Source organism: Salvelinus fontinalis, chromosome 19 (genome assembly GCF_029448725.1).
Source record: "Salvelinus fontinalis isolate EN_2023a chromosome 19, ASM2944872v1, whole genome shotgun sequence".
NCBI lineage: Eukaryota > Metazoa > Chordata > Actinopteri > Salmoniformes > Salmonidae > Salvelinus > Salvelinus fontinalis.
The window spans coordinates 3,925,741-3,940,071 of record NC_074683.1 but is presented as its reverse complement, the minus strand read 5'-3'; the positions used below and the strand labels follow the sequence as shown (position 1 = coordinate 3,940,071).

The 14,331-nt window shown below is 45.1% G+C and overlaps 1 protein-coding gene across 8 annotated transcripts in view; it reads left to right on the top strand.

The window, feature by feature from the left end:
- The window catches only part of tns1b (tensin 1b), a 268,646-nt gene that overhangs the window by 111,854 nt on the left and 142,461 nt on the right, over positions 1 to 14,331 (top strand). For all 8 annotated transcript variants that reach the window (XM_055870385.1, XM_055870386.1, XM_055870384.1 and 5 more), the window contains exon 3: positions 10,601 to 10,638. In XM_055870385.1, coding sequence (XP_055726360.1) covers positions 10,601 to 10,638 — 38 coding nt within the window. The remainder of the gene's footprint in view (positions 1 to 10,600; positions 10,639 to 14,331) is intronic.

Genomic DNA, 14,331 nt, shown 5'->3' with positions numbered 1-14,331 from the left:
AAGGTCCACCACCAAAAGTCTATCCAGCCAGTGGTGTAAAGTACTTAAGGAGAAAATACATAAAAGTACTGCTTAAGTAGTTTTTTTGGGTATCTGTATTTTACTATTTATATTTTGACAACTTTTACTTTTACTTCACTACATTCCTAAGGAAAATAATGTACGTTTTACTCCATACATTTTCCCTGACACCCAAACATACTTTTGAATGCTTTAGCATGACAGGAAAACAGTCCAATTCATGCACTTCTCAAGAGAACATCCCCGGCCATCCCTACTGCCTCTGGTCTGGCGGACTCACTAAACACAAAATGCTTAATTTGTAAATTAAGTCTGAGTGTTGGAGTGTGCCCCTGGTTATCCGTAAATGAAATAAACAAGAAAATGTTGCCTTCTGGTTTGCTTAATATAAAGAATGTGAAATTATTAATACTTTTGATACTTAAGTATTTACATTTTAGTCATTTAGCAGACGCTCTTATCCAGAGCGACTTACAGTAGAGTGCATACATTTTACATACTGAGACAAGGATATCCCAACCAGCCAAACCCTCCCTAACCCATACGACGCTATGCCAATTGTGCGTCGCCCCACAGACCTCCCGGTTGCAGCCGGCTGCGACAGAGCCTGGGCGCGAACCCAGAGACTCTGGTGGCGCAGCTAGCACTGCAATGCAGTGCTCTAGACCACTGCGCCACCCGGGAGGTTATAAAGTATATTTGAGCAACCACATTTACTTTTGATACTTAAGTATATTTAAAAACAAATAGTTTTAGACTTTTAATCAAGTAGTATTTTGTTGGATGACTTTCACTTTTTCTTGATTCGTTTTCAGTTAAGGTAACTTTACTTTTACTCAAGTATGACAATTGGGTACTTTTTTCACCACTGCATCCAGCCAACTCGACTGTCCGGAGCATTGGAGTCAACATGCCCAATGAATTGAGGCGGTTCTTAGGCCAAAAGGGGGGGTGCAACTCAATATTAGGAAGGTGTCTTTAATGTTTTGTACACTCCGTGTATAATAACCTTTTCGTATTTTCCCTATAAACAGTGATTTGACTTAGGCCTGCTGTTGATATTACCCTAATAAAGTTACAAAACTTTTGTGAAGGTTTGGTGTGGTATGGCTTATTATTAGGCTTAGCTAAGACCTCGTAACACACACACACACACACACACACACACACACACACACACACACACACACACACACACACACACACACACACACAAACAAATACACACACGCTTCCATAACACCCCATAACACTCACCTGTCACCCCAGTTAGTCACACTGTAAAACAGAAGTTGTCCAGTAAGTTACTGCAATTAATTTTACAGTACAGCTACTCTAATCCATTTTATGGTAATCAATTTTATGGTACCCAAAATTTTACTGTAATATAATTTACATTATAAACTGGGTGGTTCGAGCTCTGAATGCTGATTGGCTGACAGCCGTTGTATATCAGACCGTATACTATGGGTATGACAAAACATGCTAGCATATACCCATAGACTTCCAATCATTCCGCTAAAGCTAGTTAGCATGGGATTGTGAAACTAGTGATGTTACGTTTGATACTGGAGCTCCAAGGTATGCGTTGAAATAGCTAAGCAGCTAACTTCGAAACAGTGTGCTGATGTGTGTATCCCTTTATCAGAAGTACTTCATCAGTGACGTCCGAATCTTCATTTCATTACGTGCTTTTTCTCGCAAAATGCGAGACCCCACTGGTTTTGCCGTGGTTTCGGTGCTTTCTTCGATTCCAAGCTTCTTTCAGACTTTGACCTCTACTGGACACGTACTTACAAATATAGTTAGGATTTTGTACATGTCGTTTCACCTGACCAGTAGCTTAGCAGGTAGAGTAGGACTCTATGGAACATTCAGGAATGTGAGGGTATGAGGTCCAATTCCATTGAAATTGTTTTATGTTAAAACACCCTTTCTGTACTTGTCACGACTTCCGCCGAAGTCGGTCCCTCTCCTTGTTCGGGCGGCGTTCGGTGGTCGACATCACTGGTCTTCTAGCCATCGCCGATCCACCTTTCATTTTCCATTTGTTTTGTCTTGTCTTCCCACACACCTGGTTTCAATTCCACCGTTACATGTTGTTGTCACGATCGTGTGGAGGATTTACGGACCAAAACGCAGCATTTGGAAAATACGCCATCTCGTTTATTTATGACGAAGGCAAAACGAAACAAAAAACACTTACACACCAAACAAAACAATAAACGATCGTGAAGCTACAAACGTTGTGCACAAACATACAGGCTACTAACGTTCTTACATAGACAATTACCCACCACCAATGAGAGCCTATGGCTACCCTAAATAAGGCTCCCAATCAGAGACAACCGAAATCAGCTGTCTCTAATTGGGAACTCATTCAGGCCACCATAGACTCTCCTAGACAACTAAACATACATAGAAAACACTAGACACCTGTACTCCACACAAACCCATATACTATACAACAACCCATAACCCCTTTACCATATAAACACCCAACACCAACAAAACATAAACATTCCCCATGTCACACCCTGACCTAACTAAAATAATAAAGAAAACCAATAATACTAAGGCCAGGGTGTGACATAACCCCCCCCTTGAGGCGCGAACTCCGGGCGCACCATACACAGTCTAGGGGAGGGTCTGGGTGGGCTTCCATCCACGGTGGCGGCTCCGGCTCTGGTCGCGGTCCCCACGTCACCACAGTACCTAAACACCTCCTAGGCTTCCTCCAAACGACCCCCCTCCACCTTAACCCCATTGCATTCAGGGGCAGTTCCGGACTAAGGGGCAGTACCAGGGTAAGAGGCAGTACCAGGGTCAGGGGCAGTACTAGGGTCAGGGACAGTACCAGGGTCAGGGGCAGTACCAGGGTCAGGGGCAGCACCAGGGTAAGGGGCAGCACCAGGGTAAGGGGCAGCTCCGGACTGAGGAATGGCAGCTCCGGACTGAGGGACTGCAGCTCCGGACTGAGGGACTGCAGCTCCGGACTGAGGGATGGCCCATGGCTGGCTGACGGATCTGGCTGCTCATGGCTAGCTGACGGATCTGGCTGCTCATGGCTAGCTGACGGATCTGGCTGCTCATGGCTAGCTGACGGATCTGGCTGCTCATGGCTAGCTGACGGATCTGGCTGCTCATGGCTAGCTGACGGATCTGGCTGCTCATGGCTAGCTGACGGATCTGGCTGCTCATGGCTGGCTGACGGATCTGGCTGCTCATGGCTGGCTGACGGATCTGGCTGCTCATGGCTAGCTGACGGATCTGGCTGCTCATGGCTGGCTGACTGATCTGGCTGCTCCTGTCTGGTTGGCGGCTCTGGCAGATCCTGTCTGGTTGGCGGCTCTGGCAGATCCTGTCTGGTTGGCGGCTCTGGCAGATCCTGTCTGACGGACGGCTCTAGCGGCTCCTGTCTGGCTGGCGGCTCTAGCGGCTCCTGTCTGGCGGACGGCTCAGTGGGCTCATGGCAGACGGGCGGCTTTGCAGGCTCATGGCAGACGGGCGGCTTTGCAGGCTCATTGCAGACGGATGGCTCAGATGGCGCTGGGGAGACGGATGGCTCAGATGGCGCTGGGGAGACGGATGGCTCAGATGGCGCTGGGGAGACGAGCAGTTCAGTCATCGCTGTGCAGACGGCAGACTCCTGCCGGCTGAGGCGCACTGTAGACCTGGTGCGTGGTGCCGGGACTGGTGGCACCGGGCTGGGGACACGCATCTCAGGGCTAGTGCGGGGAGCAGGAACAGGGCATACTGGACCCTGGGGACGCACATTAGGCCTAGTGCGTGGGGCCGGAACTGGTGGTACCGGACTGGGGACACGCATCTCAGGGCTAATGCGGGGAGCAGCAACAGGATGCACAGGACTCTGGAGACGCACAAAAGGCTTAGTGCGTGGCGCCGGAAATACCGGACCGTGCAGGCGTATTGGCTCCCTTGAGCATTGAGCCTGACCAACCTTACCTGGTTGAATGCTCCCCGTTGCCCGACCAGTGCGGGGAGGTGGAATAACCCGCACCGGGCTATGTAGGCGAACCGGGGACACCATGCGTAAGGCTGGTGCCATGTAAACCGGCCCGAGGAGACGCACTGGTGGCCAGATATGTAGGGCCGGCTTCATGACATCCGGCTCAATACTCAATCTAGCCCTGCCAGTGCGGGGAAGTGGAATAACCCGCACCGGGCTATGCACACGTACAGGAGACACCGTGCGCTCTACTGCGTAACACGGTGTCTGCCCGTACTCTCGCTCTCCACGGTAATTACAGGGAGTAGGCGCAGGTTTCCTACCTGACTTCGCCACTCTCCCTTTAAGCCCCCCCCCAAAGAAATTTTTTGGGTTTTCCCACAGGCTTCCTACCGCTTCGTCGTGCTGCCTCCATTCGCCGGTATCCCTCCTCGCACTGCGCCAGAGAATCCCAGGCTGGCTCCGGCACTCTCCCTGGGTTGATCGCCCACCTGTCGATCTCCTCCCACGTAGTGTAACCCAGATCCTTTGTAGGTTCCTTTTCCTGCCTCCGAGCTAGCTCCTCATATCGCCGCCTCTCTGCTTTCGCTGCTTCCAGCTCAGCTTTGGGGCGGTTATATTCTCCTGGTACCTCCCGGTCTAAAATTTCCTCCCATGTCCATAAATCCTTGTATTGCTCCTGTTGCCGCTGGTCATGCCGCTTGGTCCTATGGTGGGTAATTCTGTCACGATCGTGTGGAGGATTTACGGACCAAAACGCAGCATTTGGAAAATACGCCATCTCGTTTATTTATGACGAAGGCAAAACGAAACAAAAAACACTTACACACCAAACAAAACAATAAACGATCGTGAAGCTACAAACGTTGTGCACAAACATACAGGCTACTAACGTTCTTACATAGACAATTACCCACCACCAATGAGAGCCTATGGCTACCCTAAATAAGGCTCCCAATCAGAGACAACCGAAATCAGCTGTCTCTAATTGGGAACTCATTCAGGCCACCATAGACTCTCCTAGACAACTAAACATACATAGAAAACACTAGACACCTGTACTCCACACAAACCCATATACTATACAACAACCCATAACCCCTTTACCATATAAACACCCAACACCAACAAAACATAAACATTCCCCATGTCACACCCTGACCTAACTAAAATAATAAAGAAAACCAATAATACTAAGGCCAGGGTGTGACAGTTGTGTATTTAACCCTCTGTTTCCCCCCATGTCCTTGTCCAGAATTGTTTATTTGTAAGTGCTTGTGCACGTTATGCTGGTGTGCAAAGGGTTTTGTACCTATTGTATTGTTTATTCTGTTTACGGGGATTTTATTCTTAAAATACGCCGCTGTAACACAGTTTTCGCTCTCCTGCGCCTGACTTCTCTGCCGCCAGTACGCACCCCTTACAGTACTGTTCAAATAATTTATTTTATTTCATATAGTATAAGCTTCTGTCTTAAGCATCCTAAATAATGCCATAGATTCCATAAAAAAAAGAAAACTAGTAAAGTATTAAATACACACACACATTGCACAAGATTGCTTCGACCTTTAAAGTAATCTTGGTATTCCAACTGATTATAGATTAATAAAGCTGACGATTGATTCACTGCAGCGCCAAAGAATTTTGATGGAAGCAGTTGCGATTTATCCATTGTGAACAGATAATGAAGCTCTGAGTAATGAACCGTTTTCTGGCATAATTTGGTAAATGTGTCGAAGCCTTCAGAAAGCCTTGGTTTCCAAATACTATGCGAAACTACCTCTAACTTCCTTCATACTGGACACAGTGACATAAAACTGGTATCTACAAGTTTATCTGACTCTGGGGAAGTAGATAAAAGGCCATAATCCTAAAGTATCCCTTTAAATTGGTACAGTACTCTCACTAACAGGTGCAACAAATACGGCAAGCCTTTAAATAGGTTAATGAGACAGCGATTCTTTCTCCTCCTACAATATTTTTCCACAATGCACCATCATTTACAGTATGCTGCAGTGAATATATACCACAAACAGTGATACGATACATTATTGTTGAATTTTTTTGATCATAAAATCAGAAATTGCTAATAGTGAATATTAAATTATACATTACAGCATACCAACGGATATTTTTTTTTTTTTTACTTGCACTTAATGCCTTAACAAAGCTTCTAAACTGAAAGTGACTACAGGGCAAAACATGTCAAAAGGACATGGCTAGCCACTCAACCATTAAAGGTTAGAGACTGGCTGCCACTGATCTGTTTCCTATACAGTATAAATGTAATTGTTGGGGAATTACTACCACGTATCCCTTCAATTGGTAGAGCACTCTCACTAACGAGTGCAACACATATAGCCTCTTGTGAGACAAGTCTCAAAGTATGTTAATGAGTGTGACACAACAATAACATGCACCCACTAGTGTTCAAAGGATTTATAGAATTCCACAGATACAGTATATTACTGTATTCGGTGGGGTTACAGCATTCTCACTCATGGGTACAACAAACACCTTAAAATATGTTAATGAGCCAGAGACTATTTCCCTGCCCACACGATTTTCCCACAATGCATCATCATTAATACTGTAAAACCCATTTTGCTGTGAAATTACAGAAAGGTCTTACAGTGTGCTGTAACACAAATGTACTGTATTTTACTGTGGATTCTACAATAGTCTACTGTATTCAGTTTATACGGTATCATACTATCAGTAATACAGTAAATTACGGATAAAATTACAAAAACTGCTAACAGTGCAGCAGTGCGTGTGGCTGGTTTGTTTGTATGGTTACTCGGCATGTCAACAGCACAAACAGCAGGAGGTAAACATTTACTCTGGTAGATACGCTGCTGCCCCGGTGAGGGATGGTGGTTCGGAAACTTGTGCAGCTGTGGTATGCTAAGCACATATTTTGTGCCTAAGTTTTAAAGGTCAAAGTAATCTTGTGCAAAGTGTGTGTGTGTGCGTGTATTTAAGTACATGCATGTGAGTGTGTTTCAGTGTCTGTCATAGTGTACAGTAATGGGCATAGCAGGGTGTTTACATGTACATATGTGGGTGTGTATATTTGTGTGTCTAGTGTCTGTAACAGTCTACTATAGGGGGCAGGACAGTACATGGTACATGGTGTGTGTGTATTTAGTTCATTTGTGTATAAGTACTATAAGTGTGAGAAAAGGACTGTGTGTGTGTATTGTATGTGCCCTATAGGGTCTGTGTGTGTGTATGAGAGAGGAAATAGCCCAGCCCTGCTCTCTTGATTGTGCTCTCTCTCTCTCTCTCTCTCTCTCTCTCTCTCTCTCCTCTCCTCTCTCTCTCTCTCTCCCCTCTCTCTCTCTCTCCTCTCTCTCTCTCTCTCTCTCCTCTCTCTCTCTCTCTCTCTCTCTCTCTCTCTCTCTCTCCTCTCTCTCTCTCTCTCTCTCTCTCTCTCTCTCTCTCCTCCCTCTCCTCTCTCTCTCTCTCTCTCTCTCTCTCTCTCTATATATATATATATATATATATATATATATATATATATAGCCGGGCTTAGCTTACCTTTGGGAGACCTGACCCATTACAAAGGACCCGGGTGAGGAAATAGCCCTAGCCCCATTCCCTCCCTCCCTCCTAAAGAGCATTCCTCAAGCCATGAGTCAGATAGGAACCAGCCCCTCAATGCTCCTCATCATCACTTCCATGTGGACCAACACCCAACTCCCATTGCTTGCTAACAGCTATCCTATATCCATCCTCTTCCCCTCTTTCTTTATTTTCTTGCGTATTCTCGCATTTTCTTTTACTTTCTCCCCTTCTTTCTTTGCTAGTCACTCTTTTCTTTCACCTCCCTGGTTTTGGACCTCCGTCTCTGTGTCCTCTTCTAATCCATCTTTCCTTTGTCTTCTCCACTGCCTCCTCTCCTTTTCTAGCCCATCATATCTCAATGTATCTCCTCTACTCGGGCCTCCTCTCCCGCCTCTCTTCTCTACCCACAACTCTATCCCTCATCTTCATCCCTTCTTAACCCTCTCCTTCGTTTCCCTTGTTTCTTTAATTCTCCCCTGTTTACACTGCAGCGCTGTAACTTCCTAACAAGGCAAAAGCCTCACCGGGCCCTTCTGAGCTGGCCACCTTCACACCCAATATGGAAGTCCTCCCCTCTCTGTCTTTCACTCTTCCCCAGGGGAGTATGCTTACTCAGGGATCACGTGCTGGGAACAGAGCTGGTCAGTGTATCTGCACCGTGTGATGAGGTGGGAGGAGCATAGATTGGTGGTATTCCAGAGACAAATATAATGTAGTGTTTTCTCTTTTTGATAGTACATGAGTTGAGCTTTTGCTCAATCTCTTGTGTGCTATACTTCAGCAATAAGGCACAAGAGGCCGCGCGCTATATCAAGAATATAGTCACATTTAAATGGAGTTGTTCTTACCGACGCGTAAGGTGAATTACTTTTAGTATTTAAACAGTGCCATGCTCTTTGACTGATCTTACCGACGCGTAAAGGTGAATTACTTTTAGTATTTAAACAGTGCCATGCTCTTTGACTGATCTTACCGACGCGTAAAGGTGAATTACTTTTAGTATTTAAACAGTGCCATGCTCTTTGACTGGATAAAACAAGTCCATTGTGCTGGACCCTGGGAACCAGCGTCTCCTCTGGGTTGGAGCATCATGGTGTTGGTTTTCACTCTGCCACACTCCTCCCAATAAGGCCTTTAATTAAAGACTTAAAGTGGCTCTCAAATGTTACCCCCTCATGTGCAAATGTAGTCTGACGTGCCTAAATATAAACAAAATTCTATGAACTAATTAGATGGTTGGGCTATTTATTTTCATTCAGATTTACTTGTGAGGATAAACATTATCTCGTAGTATTTTTTTTGAAGTAAGATAAAGTGAATGCCCCAGTCCTGAGCACTGATGATAATTGTAATCCTGTGAGTCATATATTGTACACACACAACCCACTGGTATGGGATAATATGGTCTAAAATTAGTATGGTTAGTGTAATTTGGAGTATGGTGCATCTCTTTCCAGCTTGGATGATTCTCCCCCTGTAGTTAGAACCAATCCCAGACAAGCATCTCAGCTCTCAGACCCCCAGGCCCTGCACATACTCCAAATTAGACTAGTAATACTAATTTCTCAGGGCCTGCACAACTCTCTCCAGGCCCTGCACATCTACCATAATCCAACTCCAAGGTTAGCACAGGAGGCCACATGCTAACAAAAACATCCCGTGAAGACCCCCTCCCTCTCCTCTGCTTCCAACTTGATAGGAACCCCATTTCACACAATGAGGGGAGGGGCCGTCTTTAATCTTCAAATCAATGACTTAAAGGAATAGTTCGGGATTTTGGCAATGAGGCCCTTTATCTAGTTCCCCAGAGTCAGATGAACTAGTGGATACCATTTTGAAGGAAGTTAGTATGAAGGAAGTTAGGGATAGTTTCGCGAGCCAATGCCAACAAGGGTTAGTGCAATGACTGGAAGTCTGCATGCTAGCTGTTCCCACAGACTCCCAGTCATTGCGCTAACTCTAGTTAGAAACTTCCTTCAAACGACACGCAGAAACATACAAATGGTATCCACAAATTCATTTGACTTTGGGGAAGTAGGAAAAGGGTCTCATTGCCAAAATCCCGAACTACCCCTGTAAGGGCTAATCATAGTAAATATTACACTCACATATAAAAATGTGGCTTGCGGCGAGATTCAGGAAGAATCACATATTACATAAGGTGTGGTGGGGTTCCAGAGAAAGCATAGACTTTTCATAGTTGAGTTGGAAAGCGTCCGCTTGAGCCCCCTGAACGGCCTTTTGATTTTCAAACCTTTGACGGGATCATCTGTGGCTGAAAATGTATGACCTGCTGGGCCAGGTGCTTTCCCCTGTTGACCCCCCATTTATAGAAATAGCAGGGGATCACAGAGAGGGAAGGAGGGAGGGAATGAGGGAGAGAAAGAGAGAGCGAGAAACAGCACATAAGATAATGTTTTTAAACTTCAATGGCTAGCAGGCCACTGTTGTGAGATCCTGAATGGTCCAACTCCCGCCTAACATACTGTCTTTCGGGTATCCAATTTGGATGTAACTCATCTTCCCACTCCCTCACCATTTTGTCGACTTTCATTTGCACTTGTACTTGCATGCCTATTTTCATTACCTCTTCCAATTCCTTTTCCCGGGATTTAACTCTTAAACTCATAGTCATAAATTGGTTTTACACTCCAAAAGAACCCTTCCAGTCTTTCTGCTCTTGGGGTTCTCTCTTATATCAACTACTCAAAGCTGAGTAAGGTGGAATGATGTGCAGACCCAAGACACCCAAGACCCCATCCACAGTGTATGACCCATGTCTCTGATACAATGTCAAAAGCCCAAGAGCACCAAACCTCAGACCCCAGTACTGGGCAGCATCAGTCTTTAACAGCCAATAATATTTGACTGAACATAGAGTAAACGTGTTGAGGAACTTGGACGAGGCCCTAGCGTTCCAATACTCTCTTTTAATTTACTCAATGTCACGTTTCATTACGCTGAGCAATGTTTAAATGTCATTTCAAATTTCTAGGAAATGTAAACTAACTGAACTTCTGTTTTTTTCCGGTCTTCTAGTGTGCCGGCTGACTTGCCACAAGAAATGTGAAATAAAGGTAAGAGCAACAGCTTTTCTCATCTTCCAGGCAATGCACACATAGACATTTCAACACTCTTATGTTGCGTCAACACAATAGGAATGCAGTCTTGTTAGACAGCTACGGCTTTTAGATGTACTATAGGTTGTCATAAACTGTCATTCCGACTTATGCCATCACATCGCACGACAGCCTTATGTAGGCATTGTGACAGAACATTCCAAGTGTAACTGTACGAAGACTTTTATCCTCCGTTGGCGCTTAGTGCTCTGGTGAGCTCTACTCTCTCTCTCTCCACCAAAGCCAAGCAGAGCTTATTAGAAGGAAATGTTCTGTTGATGAGGCGGATGGGGCCTCGCCTGGAACAGTGCTCCTGCACTCCGAACAGCGGAGGAATCTGAAAACAACTGCAAGCTGTCCCAGTATGTGTTTGATTTGGCTGAACCCTTGCATGTTCGAGATCACCCCCTTCTAAAAATGAACCCCTCGCTGCATTGTCTACTGGCTTGTTACATGATGGACTTGTTTTTGAAGCAGGGCACATAGAAGAAGATGGGACGGAGTGGAGGAAAGAGAAAGGCAGGGAGGGAGGGCTTGGTGTGGAGACATTAGACTTATAGCACCCACCCTCCTCAATGCGCACACACACACACATACACACCCAGACCATACATCACCGCCCTTCATCTGGCAGCCATTACTGAAATGGTCCGGAGCTGCCAGCTCTACCCACTACCCTACTCCAGCTCGGACTGACAGGAAATACCAGGGGTGCAAAGCGGCCTGGCAAGGGGGGCAAAGGGTGCCAATGGTTTACCAGTCAGTCGTATAGGAGTGGTGAAGACAAATTAGCATAAGCTAAAGCGCAATGCATCTGGTGGATGATTGTCTAATTCAATGTAAAAAAAAACAAAAAAACTATGTTTGTCTGAAGTCGAAAAAGAAAGAAAATTCACACGAGCACCACAATGCCTACTCCACACATGCTCTACCAAGGGTGTCTAGCATACAGTTTTGACCAACTCAGATAAATGATTAAATACATAAGTAAATAAATAGCCGCCCATTGTTTTGAGGGAAAGTTCTGAAGCAGTAAGTAATGACCAGCCCATGTGACCTCTTATCTCCACGGTCTGATGGTTCTTAAAATGACAACAAACTGTATTTCAATCAACACTCCCCGCAACAAATACACACACGTCCTGTTTTCACATCACATTCATGACCCCACGACTAATCTGACGTTAGTAATAAGATTGAAACCAATAAAATGAGTTGGGGGGGCATACTGTATAAAGCCTGAAATAACAAAAGATGAAATAGTGTTCTCTCTTGTTGGTGTTGTTGTTGGAGTTCTTTGCTAGGAAGAAATGTGTTTGGGAATTCTGTGAAGCCAAGGTTGATTTGTGAAGACGGGTCCGGAACGCAGATGCTCTTTCTTCATTAAATTGTGATGAGAGTACGATTCAAAATACTCCCAATCAGCAAACATGGAAAAAAATGGACAAACCTTCCTTTTCTCTAATCATAGAAATGTTCCCTCTGCAATTATCCTTGGCAGCTTGCAATTCACTTTTAGCCTTGACATGAAAAGGTTTTAATGTAATAAAGGATAGTTGATAAAGGCTAGCTTGATCGCTATCAGCAGTCAATCAAGCTAGCATGGCCTGAGGACATGAGTTAATTATTAATTAATAATTTCCAACCAAAGAAGTGAGGTTAAGATAGTCCCATTGCCCCCCATGCTCCGTTTTGATTCAAATGTGATCTTGTACTTTTGGAATCCAAGTGGTGGTAATAAATCACTCATGCGGAGACAGTTTCCACACTGACTCGCTACAGGGATAAATCTCCACATCCATATTTAGATAAGACTTACACGTACTCCTTGCATAACCTCCGCTACTAAAAACAAATGGTCAGACGGAGTGTAACAACAGTATGTTTCGGTGACTGTGTGTGTGTCTGGGTGTGTGTCTGGGTGTGTGTCTGGGTGTGTGTCTGGGTGTGTGTCTGGGTGTGTGTCTGGGTGTGTGTCTGGGTGTGTGTCTGGGTGTGTGACTGTGTGTGTGTCTGGGTGTGTGTTTTCTGTTTCTGTGAGAGAGAGAGGAAGAGCATGTACATTTAAAGTGTGTGAGTGAGTGTGTCGGGAGCATTTGGAGATAGGGAAAGGGAGAGAGTGGAAAGATTAATAGAGGCAGCAGAAACAGCAGATGGAGATTTGTGGGATGAGGACTTGTGGGAGAGGATTGTCATTCCACTGTTACCCATGGGAAACAGAGCTTTATCCAAACCAACGTGAGGTGTCACTTCGATGTTTGTGTATATTTTGCTGTCTGGTGCCAAGTAGATGGAGAAGCAAAGTCATATCTGTGTACAGGTGCTGTTTGCTCTGTGCTGTCATGTCATTGACTAGCAAAATACCAGTGACAAATTAACCTTTCCACTACCCTTTACGCCACACCTCCATGTTCTCCTTGTTAACACTATTCTGGGGGTCTTTGGGCCTGCTCAGTATAGATGGAATCTCAGTCCCGTCACAGAAAGGAAGAGCCAGTCTATGTGGGACTCTCCCACTCCACCGCTGTGAGAACAGATCAGAAAGGTAAAACCTAGGGCCTCTACATAGCTCTTAATCAGACATAATACAGTCCCTTCCCACAGACTGTAGATGGAGTGGCAAGGCGGAGTACTGACGGTGTCTGCTATGAAGTCAATGGTACCTTTTGAGCTGTGGTGCACTGAGGTGGAGTGATCAACAAAAGTCTCTATACTAGGGTTTATGGGTGTAGGGACCTTCATTGGTTGGTGGGTTTTGATGGCAGACTAGATTGGTGTACTACCAGCTTTAGAGTGTCTATTTTGGTCGCTATCTATCTTGCTTATTTAATATTTTTATTTCAGCTTTATGTGTGTTAACTCCGCAACCCAGATTCTAGCTGTCGGAGGTGTCACCATCAGTAATTGTATCTTCTGTAATAAATATAGCTGTTCAGTAACGGTTCAGTGGTACTGCCTTGGACTCAGCTAAAGCCAGTTTCAGCCAAGTCTCGGGGGCTAGTCTGTGGGTTGGACCTGATGTTAATTCCAAAGGCGAGAAAAATGAAGTGTACGTCTCCAGTGCATCGTAAATATAGGTGGATGGGGTTAAGAGGGAAAGCACAATTATTCATTAGGCTCTGGCGAGAGTGTGTATCCAACGAACAATTATCGACTCCCCAAACGTTTCTACAAGGTCGTAATAACGTTATCACACAACCAAATGGGAAGCAGATGAAAACATTTTGTGGGAAGTTTTCTTTTTTTTCGCTGGGTGGGGTTGAGTAGGGTTGAGGGTATTACTCCGTCCATACCCAGACAGGAGGTTCATAAAAAGCATTAGGCGGCCATTGGCGGGAGCCAAAAAATGTTAGAGTGAACCGCTATCGGACGTGCCAGAGAAATGTGTGTAGATTAGAAACTCAAAGGGGCTTACATCCAGCCAGAGTCGTCAGACTTAATTACTGTTTGTGGAATCAGTCACTGCCTGGCTAAATCCTTCCTCTGTAAATGTTTTCGATTGTCAGTTTGATTTTACAAGATGGCCCATGTGCAAGAAAAGAGGACTTTAAAAAGCCTGAGAAAAAATCTAAATGGAGCTCTGTGTAGTAGCAGTCTGCATACTGTACATAAGCCATGGCAAAATAATTGTTCTCTGAACAAACATTCATG